Source organism: Anser brachyrhynchus (genome assembly GCF_964034855.1).
Source record: "Anser brachyrhynchus genome assembly, chromosome: 26".
NCBI classification, from domain to species: domain Eukaryota; kingdom Metazoa; phylum Chordata; class Aves; order Anseriformes; family Anatidae; genus Anser; species Anser brachyrhynchus.
In genome coordinates, this window is record NC_137719.1 from 6905632 (window position 1) to 6923370 (window position 17739).

Sequence of the window (17739 nt, forward strand, 5' to 3'; positions counted from 1 at the left end):
GTACCTTGGCCCCTAGACCATCCCGGTGCAGGATGGAGTACTTCACGAAGTGATCGGCCTCGGCCTCTAGGTCTTGGGGCTCCTGCAGGGAGCCCTCCAGAATCAGCTCCTCATGCTCCTGCCTGTCATCCGTGTCACTGGGGCCCAGCTGACGCACCACCTTCCGAATGATCTGCGGAGAGTCGTGCAACCAGGCGTCACTGCCAGCCCCAAGTTACCAGCCCACGCAGGGCAGACCCAGCCAGCCCTCAGGCACCGTGCCGCCCTCCTCGCCCAGTCTGGCCCTGAGCCCCACGTGGCAGGCATCCCCTGTCCCCTGACGGTAACCGCAGAGGGCAGAACGCAGGCACCCTGCACAGCCCCTGCGCTGCAGGGAGGAGCGGGACAGCCTGGAGAGGGGAGAGCAGGAAGGCTGCGGCACGCACCCTGCACGCACCCTGCCCCTGGTCACTCACCTTCTTGGTGATGATATTGCCTTGTTCGTCTGTGAACTGCTCCTCTGTCACCTGCTCCCCAGGGAGGTGAAGAACTTCATTGCCCTGCAGGAACAGGAGGAACAGTACGGTGTTCCAGGGGGCAAGAGGAGCCCCTCTGCAAGCAGCACAGCTCATCTTACGCACACCCCACAGCCTCTGGCTCCTGCACTGCCCCAGCCCCTCCTCTGCTCTCCTCTGCGCTTGTCCCGGCGCTGCTTTTTCAGCTCCCTGCCCATTACCTTCACAAGGACACGCCGGCGGACGACCCTGGTGGAGAGAGACTCCTCATCATCCACCAGCCCCTGGCTCTCCCCGAGCTCCTTGTCCAGCTCACGGTGGGCGTGTTTGAGCAGGAAGCGGACAGAGCCCCTGACGATGTGCATGACATTCTGGCAGCTGACCAGGAAGAAGGCCAGCAGCACCACGACAATCAGCAGCTGGGCCAGGAAGCCCCACATCCTGCTTCCGCAGGGCTGGGCGTGTGCCCCACAGGTCCCGAACCCGCCGCTCAGACTCCGGCCACGCTGCCCGGCTGGGACGGACAAAGCCCCCTGTGCAGGAGCTGCCCGTGGGTCCGCAGCGCGCCCCGGCTCTGTGGGAGGGCTGCTGTAACCCTAGCTGCTGCAGATCAGCTGGCTGGGGCGGGAGAAGGCGGCAGGCAGGTGGGGTGTCCTTTGCGCTCACAGTTTCTGTCAAAGTCATGGGGCTGGGGCTGCAACAGCACCACCCGTCCCCAGCCAGGCGGTGACAGGGACAGCCCTGTCCCCCGTCCCCGTCAGCCCGCCCGGGCTCTGCCAACAACCTGTCTTGCTGGCTGCGGCCCCAGGGCAGCAGGCAGTCCTCTGTCACGGGACAAACGAAGCCCCAGGTGGGAGCCAGGGGTCGGGGCTGCCGCTGAGGCTGCGCATGGCACCACGGAGCTGCGCAGCTGCCCTGCTGCAGCTGCCCCCGAGAGCAGCCACGCTGCCGGGACAGCTCTGCCTGCCCTCGCCCTGTACCTGCCAGCTCCATGCGGCTGCGGCAGGATGCCCACCGCCCTGCCTGGCCCCCAGACCAGCTCTATTTCTGGCCTCAGCAGGCTGTCAGGGCCAGCAGCCAGGGCAGATACTCAATAAGGAAGCAAGCAGGGAGGCTGCCTGGTTTATAAATGGAGAGCAAGAGCTCACGTATCGGGTGCAAAGCAGGCTATTCTGGGCCACCAGAGGGCTGAGGGGCCCCCCCAGGGGCCAGCGCAATGGTTCTGCGGGGACACCTCTGCCCCTCAAGCAGCCGGTCAGCCCGGCTGACCTGGTGGCAGGCAAGGGGCTGCCCATGGGGCCTGCCCCTGCTGTTGCTCTTACCCTCACCTGCCCAAAGAAGTGGCTGTCTGCCTCCTCCAGCCAGCCGCCCGTGGGGTGCTGGGGCTGCCAGTCGCTGTCCTCTGCAGAGCTGACCCGCATCAGCTCCACGGCCGGTGCCAGGACCTGCTCTTGCTCCTGGCCCTGCGCCCCGGCAGCCACGGTGTACGTCGGGCACAGCCTTCGGGTGACCCCCTCCTGCCAGGAGCCCGCTGTCAGGTCCTGTAGGCAGGAGATAAAGGAGCCTTCTGCATTCCAGTCCCTCAGCCTGGGCACCGGAGAGGGACAGGGACAGGGAGAGAGAGACAGAGAGAGAGAGGCAGTCAGCTTTGCCAGGGCACCAGCCGACCGCTGGCAGGCGCACCGGCACAGCCTGCACCCCACCAGGCACGGGTCTCCCCGGCTGCCAGCGCTGCCGGGTACCCGGCACAAGCAGCACAAAATGCAGATGCACAAAGGGCACAGGCCTCCTCCCTGCCACGCTCCCTGCCAGTCCCACAGCCTCGGCTGCCCCACACTGCCCCTGGGTCTACAGGCTCTAAGGCAACGCCTCGGAGCATCACTGGGCTCCACCAGGGACTTCGTGGGACTGGTGCCACTGGGAAGATGTCAGGACACAGCCCCGCCTGAGATGATGCTGGGAAGCACAACCTACATGCAAGGCCTGTCTGTCTGCAGGGCTTCTCCCCGCCCTGTGTGCTCTGCAAGGAGCCCCCAGAGCATCTCCAGAGGGTTACAAGGCTCTCTGCCCAAGCCACTGCTCTGTCTGCCAGGGGTGCCAGGCCTCCAGTGCTGGAGACCAGCAGGGAAGCAAGCAAGGCTGGGACGTTATTGCAGCTGGCCCAGCACAGGGCAATAGCTGGCGAAGCTCCCTCCCCCCACACCCCCTCTGGCACCCTGGGGCACAGTACCTGTCTGCACTCTTCTCCACAATGTGGCTAATGGTCGGTGATGCCGTGATCCTGGCTTGTACCTTCTGCTGAACTGAAACAAAAGAAACTTCACTTTCTGGGTCCTGCTCTCCAGTCCCCAGCTGGCAGTCCCCGGCTGGCATCTTCTCCTCTGGCCTCTGCCCCTCCTCCTGGTCTAGCAGTTCAATCAGACCATTCATGGCATCTGAATCCACTGTGTCATCCTCAACTAGGTCCATAGAGCCCATGTGGTCCGGGCCATGTGTGTCTGTCAGAAGCTGCCCCAGGAAACGGCCTTCGCTCGTGGCGTCCGAGTCCTCAGCCTTGCTGCACTCCAGAGAGGAGTCCTCAGCCGTCACCAGCGAGGGGGTGAGCCCCGAGGACCACACCTGCATGTCGGACATCTCCATCAAGGCATCCTGCTCAGTGGCAGCCATGGGGATGGCATCCATGATGGCCACCTCATTCCAGTACTGGTCGGCACGCAGCGGGGATGGCAGCGTGTAATGCAGGGAGGCAGGGGACAGCAGCTCGTCCTGCAGAGAAGCGTAACCTACATGGGCAGACAGAGGTGACACCTCCAGCAGCCATCTCACGTCCATACAAGCACGGCAGGGCGAGAAGGGAAACAGCCACCGGGAGGATGCCCGCCCTGAGCACAGCACCATCCTGGCCACACCAGACCCCCACGTCTGGGCTGAGCAGGACTGCACTCACTGGCTGCTGCCTTTGCATGGTCCCTCCTGCCCCTGCAAGTGCTCCTGTGCCTCCTTTGGAGTGCTGGGGCCGCACCAGGCCAGACCTTGTGGCTGCCCACTTTCCATGGGAAGGGCGGGCCTGGGGTCCAGGCGATGCCCCATCCCCACTGCAAGGCACGGTGCCCTCTCTGCCCCCCTACCCTGTCAGCCCCTGGGTCCCTGTCCCCAGCCCCCATCCAGCATCAGCTGGCTGAAGGGCAGCCTGGAGCTCAGGCGGCCAGGTTCTGCAGGCACCAGCTCCCAAAGCTAACTCTTGAGCTGGGAAGGGCAGCCCCAGTAAACGTCCATGCTGAAGGACGCAGCAGGGGCTCTACACCCCCATCAGTGTCCCTGGCCCTGCAAGCAGCTGTCCCGTCCTCGTCGCCCGGGGCCACGTGCACAGCCCAGGCACACTGACTGCGACTATGGCCAAGACAGGCAGTCCCACACACACACAGCTTTGCTCAGCCTCCTTCTGCTCCGAGCCATGAGCCCCTTGTTCACCCCTGGAGACTAAAAGGGAACTCATCCTGCTCTGGGCAGCCAGGGACTGCCAGCAGAAGCCGGGGCACAGTGAGCAGCTGAGAGCCCCCAGCCCCCCCTCATGCAGGTGCCTGGCTGGAGGCAAGCAGTGCAGGGCCAGCGAGGGAAGGAGCAGGGGCAGTGCAGACAAGGAGGCCCAGGATGGCTGCCTGCAAGCGTGACACAGCCAGGAGAGGGGCAGTCCCGGGTGACGTGCATCTGCTGGAGCAGGATGCGGCTCCTGGAGGGCTCGGCTGAGCTGGAGACAGTGGAGACAGGCAGAGGAGAAAGATGAGAAGAGAGGCCAGGATGAGCTCGGAGGAAGGAGGTGAGAAGAAGCGGCCCCCAGGAGTGCCCACATCTGGTGGCACTAGGTGGCATGTTTGAGAGCAGATCGAGGGGAGAGACAAAGAGGGGGAGAGCGATGAGCCAGAGCCACACAGGCAGTGCCACGGTGCGGGGCTGCAGCAGCCCCAACCCTACCTGGTGCACCGGCTGCCCCACAGCACACACAGCGACTGCCCCCGCCACAGCCCTGCAGGCAGGCAGGCTGTGCCTGGCACCCGGCCCAGGGCACAGCCACGGCTGGACAGATGGCTCCAGGAGCTCCCCGGCCACTGCCCAACACCGGTACCTCGCGGGGAGGAAGCCCCACACGTCCGTACTCTGAGAAGACAGCACGGCAGGGCCGAGGCTCCCACAGCACAGGCCCCCTTGGAAAGGCTCCACCCGCCTGTGGCACCTCGCACCCACCGAGCTCCTCAGGGGCCACCAGCACGCCTGGATCAGGGCAGACATCAGCCCCAGTCCGTCTGCAGCGACTCTGCCCCCGGGCCCTCTGGCACTCCCTGTGTAGGACTTGGGGCTCACCATTCATCTGCGAGGGCGAGAGGGAGTAGTCCCTGTCCGCGTAGCGCCAACTGCCCTTCAGGCTCCGGCTCTGCCGGCCAGAGCCCTCCAGCGTGCTGACGATCTCACTGCGGTCGATATTTCTCAGTGCTGTGTACAGGCTCTCCACTGCAAGGGAAGCCGGTGTCAGTCACAGGCGGGGCAGGCTGGTCACTGGGGGGACACAGCCATGCCCCAGCCACCCTTCAGGCAGGTGTACGAGAACTGGTGGCATAAACCCAGCCAGGGAGCCCTGAGCGCGTACAGGCCGCACGCCCAGCCCAGCCATTTCCACTCCTGCAGCAGGGCACCACAGATACTCACTCTTGACACCCTTGCCCTCACGGCTGACCCAGAGGTTGAGTAGGGCTATGCTCTGCTCCAGCAGGGAGTTGGGGTTCTCCACACGTATCCTGTTGATGTCATCCACCCCAAACTGCAGCTCACGTGCCAGCTCTGGGGGAGACACCACATCTCAGCATCACACCCTTCGGTGCCTGCTGCCAGCTCCTGAGCCAAAAAGGCAGGAGATGTTGTGAAGGGCTCAGCCAGACTCAGCACAGCCCCTCCACATCCCACACACCTGAACATGGCAGAATGGGCAGGAGCAGGAGCTGGGATGGGGCAGAGGCTGAAGCCTCTCTGCCCAGGCTGGCTGTGACTATCGTCTCACGCTAAGGAGAAATGCAGGTACTGCTGCTGGGTGTGCGCCTGCACCGACAGTGCTAGGCCTCCAGTAATAGGGACAACTTGGACCAAAACCCCTGGCATCTGTGCACGTGCTTGTGCATGCATGCAGGGCTGGAAGGAGGCTCACTGCATGCTCACAGCTTTGCGGAAGTGCTGGGACCTGCCACAGGAGCCTGCCAGAGGGGCTAGTGCAGACTACGTGAATACAAACTGCATCAGGAACCAGCTCCCTGGACAGCGTAAAGCACATTCATGAGACCCTGCAGCATCTTCCCAGCCTTCCTAAGTGCTCAGTTTCAAGGCACACTGTGCATCCTTGGGGCCATGAAGTGTGGACTCACCTGCCCAGCTGAGGCCCAGCTGCTCTGCTATGTCGACCATCTTCTGGTCTGCACGGTCGGTGCTGCTCAGAGAGCCTGGAGGAGAAGAGGGAGTCACAACTCCAGCTGCACAGGACCCTGAACTTGGGGGGGGGGAGGGAGAGAGGTACCGGCCGCGGGGGCTCAGAACAGCCCTGCACGCAGGACCACGGAAACCCTCAGGGAGCAGGACACTGCCACACGTGTGAGTACAGCAGGCTCAGCCCAGCCCTTCTTCCTGGCTTGGGTACCCCTACCCTAACCGCAAGTGGTGAGAGGCTTGAATAGACCCAGCTGGCTGTGTACCGAAACTGCTCTCGCTTAGGATGCTGTATCGCTCCCGCAGAGACAACGGTGTCAGTGTCTTCCTCCGCTCCTCACTGCTGCTTCCCTGCAGGAGTGGGGACAAACCGAGTGGTTACCAGCCTGGAAAGAGGGCAGTGGCTCTGCTCTGGCACCAGCACAGCCCCAGCACAGAGCGGCATGGCCACATGGGGCAGCTGAGGAAGAAGAGCAGATGCTGACCTTGGTGCAGGGTGGTATGCTGATGTTGAGGTGGCAGAGCACGTGCTGCAGGTCCTCGTACTTCATGGCCTTGCGCAGGAAAGACAGGGAGCCGCTGGCTTCCCGACTGCTGTCCCGGACCTGCGCACCAAGAGGCCGGGTAGTGGGGCCTGGCACAGGGCAGGTGCAGGGGCCCCACTGCAGCCCAGCCCTGTGCCCTGCCCTTACCTTGATGGAGATGACAAGGCGGTTCTCCCGGAAGGACTGGAAGAGGAAGGTGCGTGGCTGCGTGGTCTTCTTAACAGGAACCAGGTTTCCTGAGAGCTCGACATGCAAAGGCATCCCCTCCACCACCTGGAGGGGAGGGAAAACAGGATAAGTCCCTGTGCAGAGCAGCTTCCCCTGCCTCTGACCTCTAGCCCTCCTCTCCAGGCCCGGGCCAGGCCCCTCCACTGGCATCAGCACCCCTCCCGCACAGGCAGCCCTTGCCCTTGCCCTGCTGTCTGCCATGCATGCTGCCGGGGACAAACCTCAATGTCCCTGCTGCGGGCCACCTCGGTGAAGTTTTCGTGCTGCTCTAAAGTCTTGTCCACCTTGTCGTCAGTCATGCAGTAGCAGCGCAGCCTGCCTTCCCGTGCATCGTTCATCTTGGCAAACACCACAAATTTGGCCATGTAGGGCACAGCTGTCAGCTCCTTGTACAGCATGGTGGCGAAGTGCACGGCCTCCGCTGTGCGTGGGCAGTCGGCCAGCCAGAACCTGTGGGAGGGCTGGATCAGGGGTGCTGCAGAACTGGTTCCCCAGCCACACCAGGGGAGCAAACAGCACCGCAGAGGTTGCCACAAGGGTTCTGGGTGTGGGAGTTGCACACAAGTGCAAGAACTGGCCCTTTCCCTCAGCACACCCAGGTGTCGCAGTGTTTCCTGGTGTGTGCCGAGGCAGCATGGGTGTCTTAAGGCTAGAGTCAACTGCCCTGCGTGTGGGGGTGTGGCAGCACCACAGAAACCAATGAGCACAGGGGCCGGAGGCTCTTTTCAGCACAGACTGCACCCCAAGAGGGCCCCAGGATCAGCAGGTGTCCCCACTGCACCACCTGCTTGCCCACGACTTACCTGGCAGACACATTGGTGGTAAAATTAGCACATTCCTTTTCATAGACCAACTTTGTGGTGCCTGTGATGTCTTCCCACTGAGCTTGGGCCGTCCCTCCTGCAGCAGAAAGCAGGGGTAAGCACGCTGCCCCTCCATAAGCCAGGGGTCTGCTCTCCCCACCGCACAGCCGCAACCCGCCCTTGACTCCCAGGAGCTACATCCCACCGAAGCAGCCCAGCCCGTCCCCACCGGGATCACTTGTGCCCGCACGGCGGGGGCGGCACCCTCACCAATCACACTGCAGAGCAGGCGCAGGCTGGTGGTGTCACCCTCGCCGCTGTCTCGGGGACTGTCCTTCCAGGACGGGGGCAGAGGGATACGGAGGCCGATGGGGCGGTGGAACTTCCGCCGGCGCGGCTCCACCGTGACAATGGGGCTGAAGGTTGCCTGGTTCCCCAGCAGCTTGGTCACCAGCTCATCGGGCACAGGCTGTGCCTGTGGGCAGCACAGGCGGGGGAGTCAGGGCCAGCCCCCGCGAGCGCTGGGATGCAGCCTGGGCCAGCTGCCTGTCCCTGACTGCGGAAGCCCAGCCAGGCTCCAGACCGAGTTCTCTGGGCTCACCTGCAGGGCCAGTCTCACTTCCTTGGTGACAGCGGTGTCTGGGAAGGTGGCCTGTACCATGGGCACCAGGGTGCTTCTCAAGCACCCTCCCTCAGGGCCGATCATGTCACAGACCTGGCAAATCCGGGACATGACCACAAAGTAGAGAGGGAAGTCGGTAGTGACGATGCGGCAGACCCTCTTCTTCTCCAGCTCCTCCAGGCTCTCCAGCTCTGCAAGAGCAGCGCAGCCATCAGCGTTCACCCATGCTCCAAGCCCACGGCTCTCACCCACCACTTCTTCCGAGCTGCACCTCCCACACCTTGCTTGGCCCCATCCCACCACCTCCCAGCACGGCCGCGGCCATTCCCAGGCCAGCTGCAGCCCTGTATTGTGGGGGGGAGTCGCCTGGTGTCAAACCCCAACCCTGGCAGCGCTCACCCTCATCCATGCCATTGAGTAGCTGGTCCATGTAGCTCTCCTCATAGAGGTTGCGGTGCTCCTTCCAGACCGAGCCGTTCTCATTGCGCAACACCACCAACTCACGGTCTCCACGCCCGTAAGAGGCAAAGTGGGGGATCTCCACGATGACAGGGCTGCAGATAGGGAAGGAAGTGTGCTCACAGCCGTGTGCTGCCACTGGGATTTGCAGGCAGCAAGGTGGCTGTGGGCAGAATGCCTGGCCATGCTACACAGCCACGGGAAGAGGAAGGCAGGACACCTCACAGCCTTGTCTCTGGGAAATGGAGCTCTGCACCCAGCAGGCCACTGCTGATCAGGACTTCCCCCAGCACAGCCACAGGGGCTGCCATTGCTCCATCACGCTGCAATCACCCACCCCAAAATTGCACCGTGCCTGGCCAGAGCTGGGATCACTCCTGCACCAGACCTCCGCAAGCAGCAGCCAGCACAGGTCTTGTCTCCAGTCTCCAGAGGAGTCCAGGCCCATCCCCAGCCCTGAGGGGTGGTCCTGGTGGGGGCAGCCCCATCCACTCCATTTCCAGCCACGCTCACCTGAGGAACTGGGCACCGGCAGGCCCCAGAGCGATGATCCGGCTGGCCAAGCCCTCCTCCTCAGCCAGATTTGGGGGTGCGGGCAGCTTCTGGGGCTTCACCAGGCGGCAGGTGATGCGGGTCGGTGCGGCGCAGGCGCGGGGTGGGATGACCACACGCAGCCCGTGGTGCCGGCTGCCCCGCATGGAGCCGCCACGGGCGTCCACCATGAAGCTCACCAGGAACCTGCAGCGGATGGAGGCAGGGGCAGGTGGGTGCCTTGCAGCCAGCCGTGCGCACGTCGCACCGGTGCCACGCGGGCCGAGCACTCACCCTGTGTGCACGGGGCTGGCCACTGGGCTGATGTTGTCTGAAGTCTCAGTGGCTGGGCTGCTGGGGATCAGAGAGTCCTCATCGAACTCCTTGGAGGGCTGCGTAAGGCAGGGAAGAGCCCCCATGGGCACAGGGTCCTGTTTGGGGGTGCTGAGCCTGCTCCCGCCTCTGCACTCTCCCAACCCTAACGAGGCAGCCCCATACCACCAGATCTGTTCCCCCTGCCCACCTCACATTTTAGCTCTGGGCTGACGGGGAAGGGGGGTCCACCAGGCAAAGGATGACCCAGGGGCCATGGCAGGCTGTGTCCCACGCTCACCTCCTGCGGGGACACCGAGGGCGCATGCAGCAGGCTGACTTGCTCAGCTTCTGTCTCCACAGGTCCTAACTGCTCAGGCTCCTCTGCTCTGGTCACCACAGTCTCAGGTGGAATACAGGGGACCTGTGGGACAGCTGGAGACTCCTCCCTGGTAGGAGAGAGCAGTGACAGCCACTGCAGCGGCAGGCTGGGACCCTCAGCTTCCAGCCATCCCAAGCGAGCCCTGGGGCCGCTGGGCGAAGGTGCACTCAGCCACAGACCCACACATGTCCTGGTGCAGGACCACCACCAACCAGCTGTGCCTGCTGCAATGGCTGCTGGGGCTCAGGGATGTACTCCTGGCCTTCAGCTGTCCCTGCCCTGTTGGCATCCCAACCCAACACCAAACTGGTCTCGCACCCCGCTCCCACTCCCCCTCTGCCATCCAGTGCCTCATACATTCGCTCCAGTGTCATCCTGGTCACAAGCTCCAGCATCTCCCTCTTGCTCTCCTGGTCCCTGGGTTCAGGTGTCCTGGGCTTCGGTGCGATCAGCTCCTCCTCTGAAACCGAGAGCTGGCTTAGCATTGCCGAGGTAGCAGGACAAGGGAGCACAGAAGCTCAGCCTTTGTCCCCATCCCTGCTCCCACCACTGGCCACACACATTCGTCCCCAGACGTGTGGGGGCTTTTCCCTCTGACAGAGGCCGAAGCTGTTGGTTAGTGGGACAGGAGCTGCGGTAGCTGTTGGGAGCCTCGGCTGCCAGCCGACCCCTTTTCCACAGCACCCACACGCAGAGCAGAGCCTGCTGGGGACACCTCACCGCCGGGCACTGCAGGCAGGTGTAGGCAGGACAGGGGCCACATGAAGGACTCACCAACGTTGTCAAGTGCATCTGTGCACCTCTAACTGGGGGACAAGCCCAGCCAGCACCACCTGCCGGCCCAATTAACTCCTGCTAAGGAGTCCACCAGGGCTGGGCTGGTGCTAAAGCCCTGCAGGAAGGAGCCCAGCACCTCCCAAAGCAGGAGAACAGCCCTGGTGATGGGGAGGGGACTGCAGCAGCACAGGGACCCTCCAGTGCTCAGCTTCACCCCTGCTGTGGCCAGAGCGGCATGGGGTGGCTGGGTACGGGCACCAGAGCTTGCCACAGAGCCAGGTTCCTCTGCCCCCCTGGCTGGGGGACAGCCCTGTTCATGCAGTCACACCACAGCAAGCAGCATGGACACAGATGGGCAGAAGAGGATGGCAGGGCCTGTGCTGGGTAGCACCAGCCCAGCAACAAGGCTCAGCAGATGGATGTGGCGTGCAGATGGTTAGTGGCCATGGGGTGAAATGGGCCATTGAGCTGGGGCAGGAGACGTGTTGCATACCCATTACTGTGACATGAGCAGTGCCTGCAAAGTAAGAAGAGGCAAAAGTGAGGTCTCAGTGGGAGGGGACAGGAGCAGACCAGCTGCAGCCAGGCTGGGAGCTGGTACTGCCCCAGGGAGCACGGTGGGGTGCTCCATGTGCCCGAGGGCTCTCTGCACACTTTCCTTGGGGTATGGGGCCACAGAGAGGTCCAGGTATCTCCCCCTCGCACAGCACAGGGGAGCACCTGAGCCAGGGGAAGCCATTCCTGGAGGCTGGTGGGCTCCACACCTCCTCTCTGAGAGACCCCTGTGTGGCCAGGCAGCTCCCCCAACCCCCGTGCCCGTCCCTGGGGCTGCTGGCAGCGGTGCCGGCTCAGCCAGCAGACCTCTGGGGGTGCGACCTAGCTCCAGCCCCTCACCTTCATCCTCCGACACGTCCAGAATCTCATCCACAGTCTCCGGGAAGCTCATGCGGTACTTGTCACTGACTGGCTGTGGGAACAGACGACAGTCAGAGCAGGCCAGCCCTTACCGCACAGCCGCCCGCAGCTCCTCTCCCCACGCCGGGGCGCTCAGGCTGCACTCACGCAACCTCTGCCCCAAGTGAGACCACAGCTGCTGCCTGGGGCTCGCTGCCTGGCCACGGCCAGCAGACCTCCGCCTGGCTGATCCCAGCCTCAGCTCTCCTACACAGGGTCCTGCACCCCACCGGTCCCGTGCCCAGGAGCTCACCAGGATGTCAGTTTCCTCTGTGACGATCTTGAGCACGTCTGTGACAGAAATGTAGCCGAGCCGCTTTGCAATGGCCAGGGGAGTGGTGCCATTCTGTGCAGGGAGGGAGGACGGGGTCAGCTGCAGCCGTGAGGGAGCCCAAGCAAGCACCTGAGCTCACTACAGGGCGAGGAGGTGCAGGTGAGCGCACTTCCTACCGTGCTGATCTCGTTGGGGGAGGCGCCATGCTTCAGCAGCAGCGTCACGACATCCGTGTGGCCCTGCTGTGCTGCCTGGTGCAGGGGAGTGTAGCCCAGCTGCGGGAGACGACAGAGGGTGTTGCCGTCAGCTCTGGGTTCTGCTGCCCAAGGAACGCTCGCCCCAGGCTTCACATGATGCTTCATGCCTAGAGGACGAGGTCTTCCCCTCTACTTTCTGGGGTGAGCGAAGGGGTCTGCAGGACCCAGCACCTGCCCGGGGCTGTAGGTGGACTACAGCAGCTTCCAGTCATGGAGAAAGGAGGCCTTGGAGCACGGTGGAGGGGTCGTGGGGGCAAGGGCGGGCAAAGGCTTTCCCATCAACCTGCATTCTGTTCCCCAGGGCAGAGGGGTCCTTGGAGCACAGGGCATCACCGTACCTTAGTCTTGGCATTGACATCAGCCTGGTGCTGTAGCAGAAACTTCACCAGTTTGATGTTCCCATAGTGGCTGGCCACATGCAGCGGGGTATAGCCCATCTGAAAGACAAGATCGGGACTCAGCCTGCCTTCAGCGGTGCTTTCTGCCCTTCTGTCTTGGGTATGCTGATTCCACGGGCAAGCCCCCACAGCTGAAGCATGGAACGTGTGCTGGTGCTGCCCGAGAGCCCAGGGTCAGGGCTGAGGCCACACTGCAGATCACACCACGTTGTGCCCGGGAAGACAGGGGTGAGCTGTGGGAGCAGGCAAGAAGCATTCTTGCAGTGAGGTGGGGGGAAGAGAAAGAAGAGACCCCAAGACACAAGGATGCCTGCAAGGGGGGAAGTTCTTGCACAAAGAAGAAAAGCAAGGCTCTGCTTGCAGCAGGCCTAGAAGTAGTTCCCAAGTGTTTTTCATCCCAGCCATGACCAATGCACTACTTTACCCTGGTTGTTGCATCCACTGTAACTCTGTGTTTCAACAGAACATCAGCAACTGGCACATGTCCCTCTTGGGCCACGAGATGGAGAGGAGTCAGGCCACTCTGCAAAAAGAGCAGGTCACCTGCACAGTGGCAGTGGAAGCACTGCAGCTCTACCAGCAGAGCCTCTTAAGCTGGGTTGTCAACGTGGCAAACTGGCCAACACCGTGCTCTTGGCCAGGGCCTTGCTGCCTGGATGCAGAGAGGCACTGGGTCTGCTACTGCCTGCCAGGGCGTTCACCTCCAGCCTGGCAGGAAGCACCAGCACAACTTACCTTGTTGCCTAAATCGCCGTTGGCTTGTTTGGAGAAAAGCAGTGCCACCATGTCCGCGTGCCCCTCCTGAGAAGCCAGGTGTAGGGGGGTGACTCCCTGCACAGACTCTGCGTTTGCAGAAGCCCCGTACTGCAGCAAGCTGCTGGCCACCTCCATCTGGTTCTGCTTGGCAGCGATGTGCAGGGGGGTGTACCCGTTCTGTGGGAGAAGACCACTGCAGTGCTTAGGAAACACCAAGCAGATCTGCCAGGACAGGAGGTACTAGCCCACCTCTGCAGGCCAGGCCTGCCCTTCCTAGCTACCTCCAGAGCTCAGGGACACAGCCTCACGCCTGAGCCATCTCCCTGACAGCAACTAGTCCTGCCACCGAGGCCACTTGCCACTGAGCAAATCCTGCTTCTCCAGCCAAATCAGCCGAGGGGCTTCCAAGGCTTTGGGTCCAGCTGGTATCGGCAGTCCTGAGGTTTTCCTCACATTAATTTCTAGCATGCGGCCACTTGGGGCAGCAAGAGCCAGCAGGCAGGCACCTACTAGGACATGCCAGGCGGACGTGTGGAGCAGGACTCACAACACACGGGATTAATATTCAGGCAGAGGCCACAGGGCCTTGAGCACTGCCTGTGCGACTGCGTGCCAGAAGCGGAACAGACACCCCCTGCCCGCAGTGATGTGGACTGTCGGTGACGCAGACTGAGGAGGATTGGCACCCGCACCAGCTGCTCTGATGCCCAGCAGGTCTGCTAGAAGCCACACAGGGGAGAGGGGAGAGCCAGAGGGGGAGAGCTGGCACTGGTGGCTGCTCGTCTGCTGGGAGGATGCAGCTTCTGCAAACAATGTGGAAACCAAGGCTGCTGGGCTGCTCCACAGGGAAATGCTCCCCATGCTCAGGCAGAGCCTGAGACGCTCACAAGCTGCTGTTTTTTTCTGCCTCCTGGCTTCCCAGCTGCACGCAAACATTCACGTGTGGTTTCCAAAACTGCCAGACCGCAGCGCTGCTCAGCAGGGCTTGCCATGGAAACACGTCCCCCACAACAGCCACCAGGCTGCCAGCAGGGAACATCCCTGACACAGCTGCTCTGCTGGAACAGGACTGCTCAGCACCCCTGCTGCTGCAGGGGATGGGCCAGCACGAGCGGTCAGCATGGCGGGCCGTAGGGGTGACTGGCGGGTGTCACGGTCGAGGGGTGACGCAGGACAGGGCACAGCCATCTACAGCTGGAGTGCACTGGACACACACGACATCCCCACAGAAACGGGGCCACGTCCAGTCTTACCCAGGCTGAGCTGTGTGGGGAGCTCCCCTTGGGAAGCAGCAGCTTGACGATCTCCAGGTTGTTGTGGTGCACAGCCACATGCAGCGGGGTCAGGCCATTCTGCAGAGGGGGAGAGGGCGCCAAGCGGTGAGACAGAGCCTCTCCCCATACCACTCACTCCTCCCACAGCCCTAGAGCAACCCTCACCTTCCCTGCTGCATTAGGGTGAGCGTCATGTGCCAGCAGCAGCTCTGCCACATCCACCTTCCCATACTTGGCTGCAACGTGGAGAGGGGTAAATCCTTTCTGAGGAGAAAGGCAGCCCATCACAGGGTGTACAGGGATGACAAGGAGAATGCTGGCACAAGCACAGGAGGGGGTGCTGCAGCTCAGGAGGAAGCTGCCCCTTCTGTGACAGGGACACCACGCTGCCAGCCCACCCAGCCACATCACCCTACTGCAGCAGCAGCCACAGCAGCCTACCTTGGTCATGCAGGTCTGGGAGGCTCCCTTCTCCAGCAGGGCCAGGGCTGTGTCCACATGCCCCTCTCTGGCCGTGATGTGCAGGGGCGTGTGCCCTGCTGTTGTCGCCAGGTTGGGGTTTGCATTGTTCTCCAGGAGGAGTTTGACCATGCCGGTGTGGCCAATGCGTGCAGCGCAGTGCAGAGGAGTCTGGTCATCCTGTGAGGGAGGCAGAGAGGCTGTTGCTGGTGGGCCCGGACCTGTCCCTTCCTTGCAGTGCGCAAGGGGCACCGGCCCAACCCCTGATGTTCCACAGCCCCTGGCAGGCAAGGCCCTGGGCAGGCAAGAGCAAGCACCCAGCACCAGCTGTTCCCAGCGCTGGACTGGCACACAGGAGCTCCCTGCCTACCTTGGCCTTGGCGTTGGCTTTGGCTTTGTTCTGCAGCAGGTACTTGGCCACATCCGTGTGCCCAGCTCTGGCTGCCATGTGCAGGGGCGTCTCCACTTTCTGCACCAAGGACAGGTTAAAGCGGTGAGGCCACGGGAGGGGACATGCCTTCCTGCAGTCATTCTTCTGGTCCAAGCGTAGGAGAGCAGTGCCCCCAGTTTGTTCTAGCCCCCAGTGTTTCCTCCTGACAGCAGGGGTCGGGGGGGTGAGGAGGGAGAGGGGGCACCAGGGATTTCCCAGGAGAGCAGAGAGCAGGATGCGGGGAACCTTGACCTCCCGCTGCACCCCCCCATAGTGAGCCCCCGCGGCCCGAGCCCGGCCAGGACTCACCACATTGGACACATTAGGAGATGCTCCACGCTGCAGCAGGGTCTTAACAATCGGCAGGTGCCCCATGAAGGCAGCCACGTGCAAAGGGGTCAGGCCGGACTGGGGAGAGAAGGGGGTCAAGACTCTTGATGGGGGCTGATGGTCTCACCAACACCTCTTCCCGTGCTTGCACCCCCGGGCATGCTCTGACACACAGGCAAACCCCGTGTCTCCTGCCAGGCCCCTGGCAGCCCCCAGGTGAGCTGAGGGCAACACGGAGAGCTGCTGCCCCCTGCAGCTGCCTGCCCTGCAGGAAGCAGGCTGTGGGGAGACGCTGCCAGGAGCGGCAGGTCCTGAGCTGCAAGGAGCTCTCAACCACCAGGAAGAAGATGCTGGGGGTCAGCAGAGGCAGCAAGCTGTCCTCCCCTGCAGCATTGCCTGTTGTGCACGGGCAGCAGCAGCAAAGCTGGGGCCGGCCTGCAGCCCACCCACCTCTGTGACAGCGTCGATGGAGGCTCCCGTCTTCAGCAGCAGCTCCATCACCCGGATGTGGTTCTTCTTGCAGGCGATGTGGAGGGGTGTGAAGCCATTCTGCAGACAAACCAACTGACAGTCAATTGCAAACACACTTCTCCTCCTCCCCCTTTTTTTTTCCATCCCCAGCCCCCTCCCTCCTTTTCTGTTCTTTTGCCCGCCCCTCCTTGCTCACCAGGGCTCTGGAGTTGGGCTTGGCCCCCTTCTCCACCAACAGCTTGGCCACACGGTGGTGGCCGCAGTGCGCGGCCACATGCAGCGGCGTTAGGTGGTCCAGCGTGATGTCGTCGATCTCAGCGCTGTACTGCAGGAGCAGGCGCACGCAGTCCAGGTGGTCACCCTGCGCTGCCATGTGGATCGGCGACAGGCCATTCTGTGACCGTGGAGCAGGGCCTCAGGGCTGGGCTGGGGGGGCACTGGGCAGCTCCCAAAGCCCCGCCGCTCCCTGGGCCACAGCTCTGGGCAGAAGGGACACGGTAATCCCAAGCTGCTGCCGGAGAGGAGCCCGCAGGTGCCCCACTGTGACTTACAAGGGAGCGATGCTGAGCAGAGGGCAAGACCTGAAGAGCTGCTGCCATGGGGCAGGCTGTCCCCAGGCCACCCCCTTCCCAGGGCACGTAGCCCTTTAGCAAAAGGCTCCAGTGAGGGCCAAGGAGGAGGTCTGGAAGTTCCTTGCCCCTTAGTGACTAAAAGCTCAGCCCTGGCCCAGCCACGGAGAGCATCCAGCAACTGCACACAGCTTGTGACCCCTGCACCGTCCCAGGGCCTAACACCAAGCACAACCCCACAGGGTCCCATGGGCACCTTGGTTTTGGCTTGAATGGGAGCCCCATGATCCAGCAGGATCTCTGCAATTCGCACATGTCCATTGCGAGCTGCACAGTGGAGAGGGGTCAGCTCGTCCTGGGGAGAGAAGGGTTCAGAGGCTCAGCATGGGCAAGGAAAGGTCAGGAAAGAACAGACTCGTGACTTGTTTGTAAAATAAGGCAAAACTGAGCCTGCCCTCAGTCTCCAAGGCTCATCAGCCTTGCATGCAGCCTCCCCTCAACCCGTGCAAGTAGCACTGAAAAAACTGGTCCATTTCCTCAGTGCACCAGAGACCTGCGGTCATGCCCCAGCACGATGTTCATGGGGTACGTGCTGGGGAGCACAGCACAGCACAGCAGTGTTCCTCAGGCACAGGGAGCCTGGGGATGGAGACCCGCGCGCTTGCTGGTGATTCGGAAGGGGTCTCACCTTGGTCCTTGTCTCTATCTGGGCCCCGCGATCCAGCAGCAGCCGTACCATGATGATGTTGCCTCGACGGGAGGCTATATGCAGGGGAGTGATCCCATTCTGACGGAAGGAAGGGCAGTCTGTTAAAGGGAGCAACCCCTCCTCTTTCCCCTGCAGGGCTGCCAGGAAGCATGGGGCAAACAACAGAGGGCAGGAAACGGCGAAATCCCTGCTCAGGGACAGCTGGGCCTGCCCCGGTCTCCAGCTGTGAACAGAAGCTG

At 62.7% G+C, this 17739-nt stretch overlaps 2 protein-coding genes across 15 annotated transcripts in view; both read right to left on the minus strand.

Moving 5' to 3' along the window:
* LOC308182905 (ankyrin-1-like) overlaps nucleotides 1-17739 on the minus strand; it is a 71600-nt gene that overhangs the window by 3987 nt on the left and 49874 nt on the right. For 7 of the 14 annotated variants that reach the window (XM_080568248.1, XM_080568243.1, XM_080568242.1 and 4 more), the window contains 36 exons: nucleotides 17480-17578; nucleotides 17048-17146; nucleotides 16419-16616; nucleotides 16202-16300; nucleotides 15731-15829; nucleotides 15362-15460; nucleotides 14974-15171; nucleotides 14698-14796; nucleotides 14512-14610; nucleotides 13238-13435; nucleotides 12927-13025; nucleotides 12443-12541; nucleotides 12024-12122; nucleotides 11827-11919; nucleotides 11514-11586; nucleotides 11113-11136; nucleotides 10200-10302; nucleotides 9762-9909; nucleotides 9443-9540; nucleotides 9131-9355; nucleotides 8558-8712; nucleotides 8138-8349; nucleotides 7807-8011; nucleotides 7537-7633; nucleotides 6955-7183; nucleotides 6653-6778; nucleotides 6446-6565; nucleotides 6227-6311; nucleotides 5903-5977; nucleotides 5196-5327; nucleotides 4854-5000; nucleotides 4467-4649; nucleotides 2725-3277; nucleotides 1823-2081; nucleotides 456-539; nucleotides 5-172 (listed from right to left, as the gene is read on the minus strand). In XM_080568248.1, the coding sequence (XP_080424374.1) occupies nucleotides 5-172; nucleotides 456-539; nucleotides 1823-2081; nucleotides 2725-3277; nucleotides 4467-4649; nucleotides 4854-5000; nucleotides 5196-5327; nucleotides 5903-5977; nucleotides 6227-6311; nucleotides 6446-6565; nucleotides 6653-6778; nucleotides 6955-7183; nucleotides 7537-7633; nucleotides 7807-8011; nucleotides 8138-8349; nucleotides 8558-8712; nucleotides 9131-9355; nucleotides 9443-9540; nucleotides 9762-9909; nucleotides 10200-10302; nucleotides 11113-11136; nucleotides 11514-11586; nucleotides 11827-11919; nucleotides 12024-12122; nucleotides 12443-12541; nucleotides 12927-13025; nucleotides 13238-13435; nucleotides 14512-14610; nucleotides 14698-14796; nucleotides 14974-15171; nucleotides 15362-15460; nucleotides 15731-15829; nucleotides 16202-16300; nucleotides 16419-16616; nucleotides 17048-17146; nucleotides 17480-17578 (5178 nt within the window). The remainder of the gene's footprint in view (nucleotides 1-4; nucleotides 173-455; nucleotides 540-1822; nucleotides 2082-2724; nucleotides 3278-4466; nucleotides 4650-4853; nucleotides 5001-5195; nucleotides 5328-5902; nucleotides 5978-6226; nucleotides 6312-6445; nucleotides 6566-6652; nucleotides 6779-6954; nucleotides 7184-7536; nucleotides 7634-7806; nucleotides 8012-8137; nucleotides 8350-8557; nucleotides 8713-9130; nucleotides 9356-9442; nucleotides 9541-9761; nucleotides 9910-10199; nucleotides 10303-11112; nucleotides 11137-11513; nucleotides 11587-11826; nucleotides 11920-12023; nucleotides 12123-12442; nucleotides 12542-12926; nucleotides 13026-13237; nucleotides 13436-14511; nucleotides 14611-14697; nucleotides 14797-14973; nucleotides 15172-15361; nucleotides 15461-15730; nucleotides 15830-16201; nucleotides 16301-16418; nucleotides 16617-17047; nucleotides 17147-17479; nucleotides 17579-17739) is intronic. The other 7 variants (XM_080568250.1, XM_080568252.1, XM_080568245.1 and 4 more) reach the window with 4 other exon arrangements.
* On the minus strand, nucleotides 546-1816 carry LOC308182914 (uncharacterized protein). The gene has a single exon (XM_080568286.1). The coding sequence runs from the start codon at nucleotides 932-934 to the stop codon at nucleotides 608-610; it is 327 nt and encodes a 108-aa protein (XP_080424412.1). The 5' UTR covers nucleotides 935-1816; the 3' UTR covers nucleotides 546-607.

Bases quoted from the DNA above. Each gene is read 5' to 3' on its own strand.
- LOC308182914 (XM_080568286.1), bottom strand. From the start codon at position 934: ATGTGGGGCTTCCTGGCCCAGCTGCTGATTGTCGTGGTGCTGCTGGCC.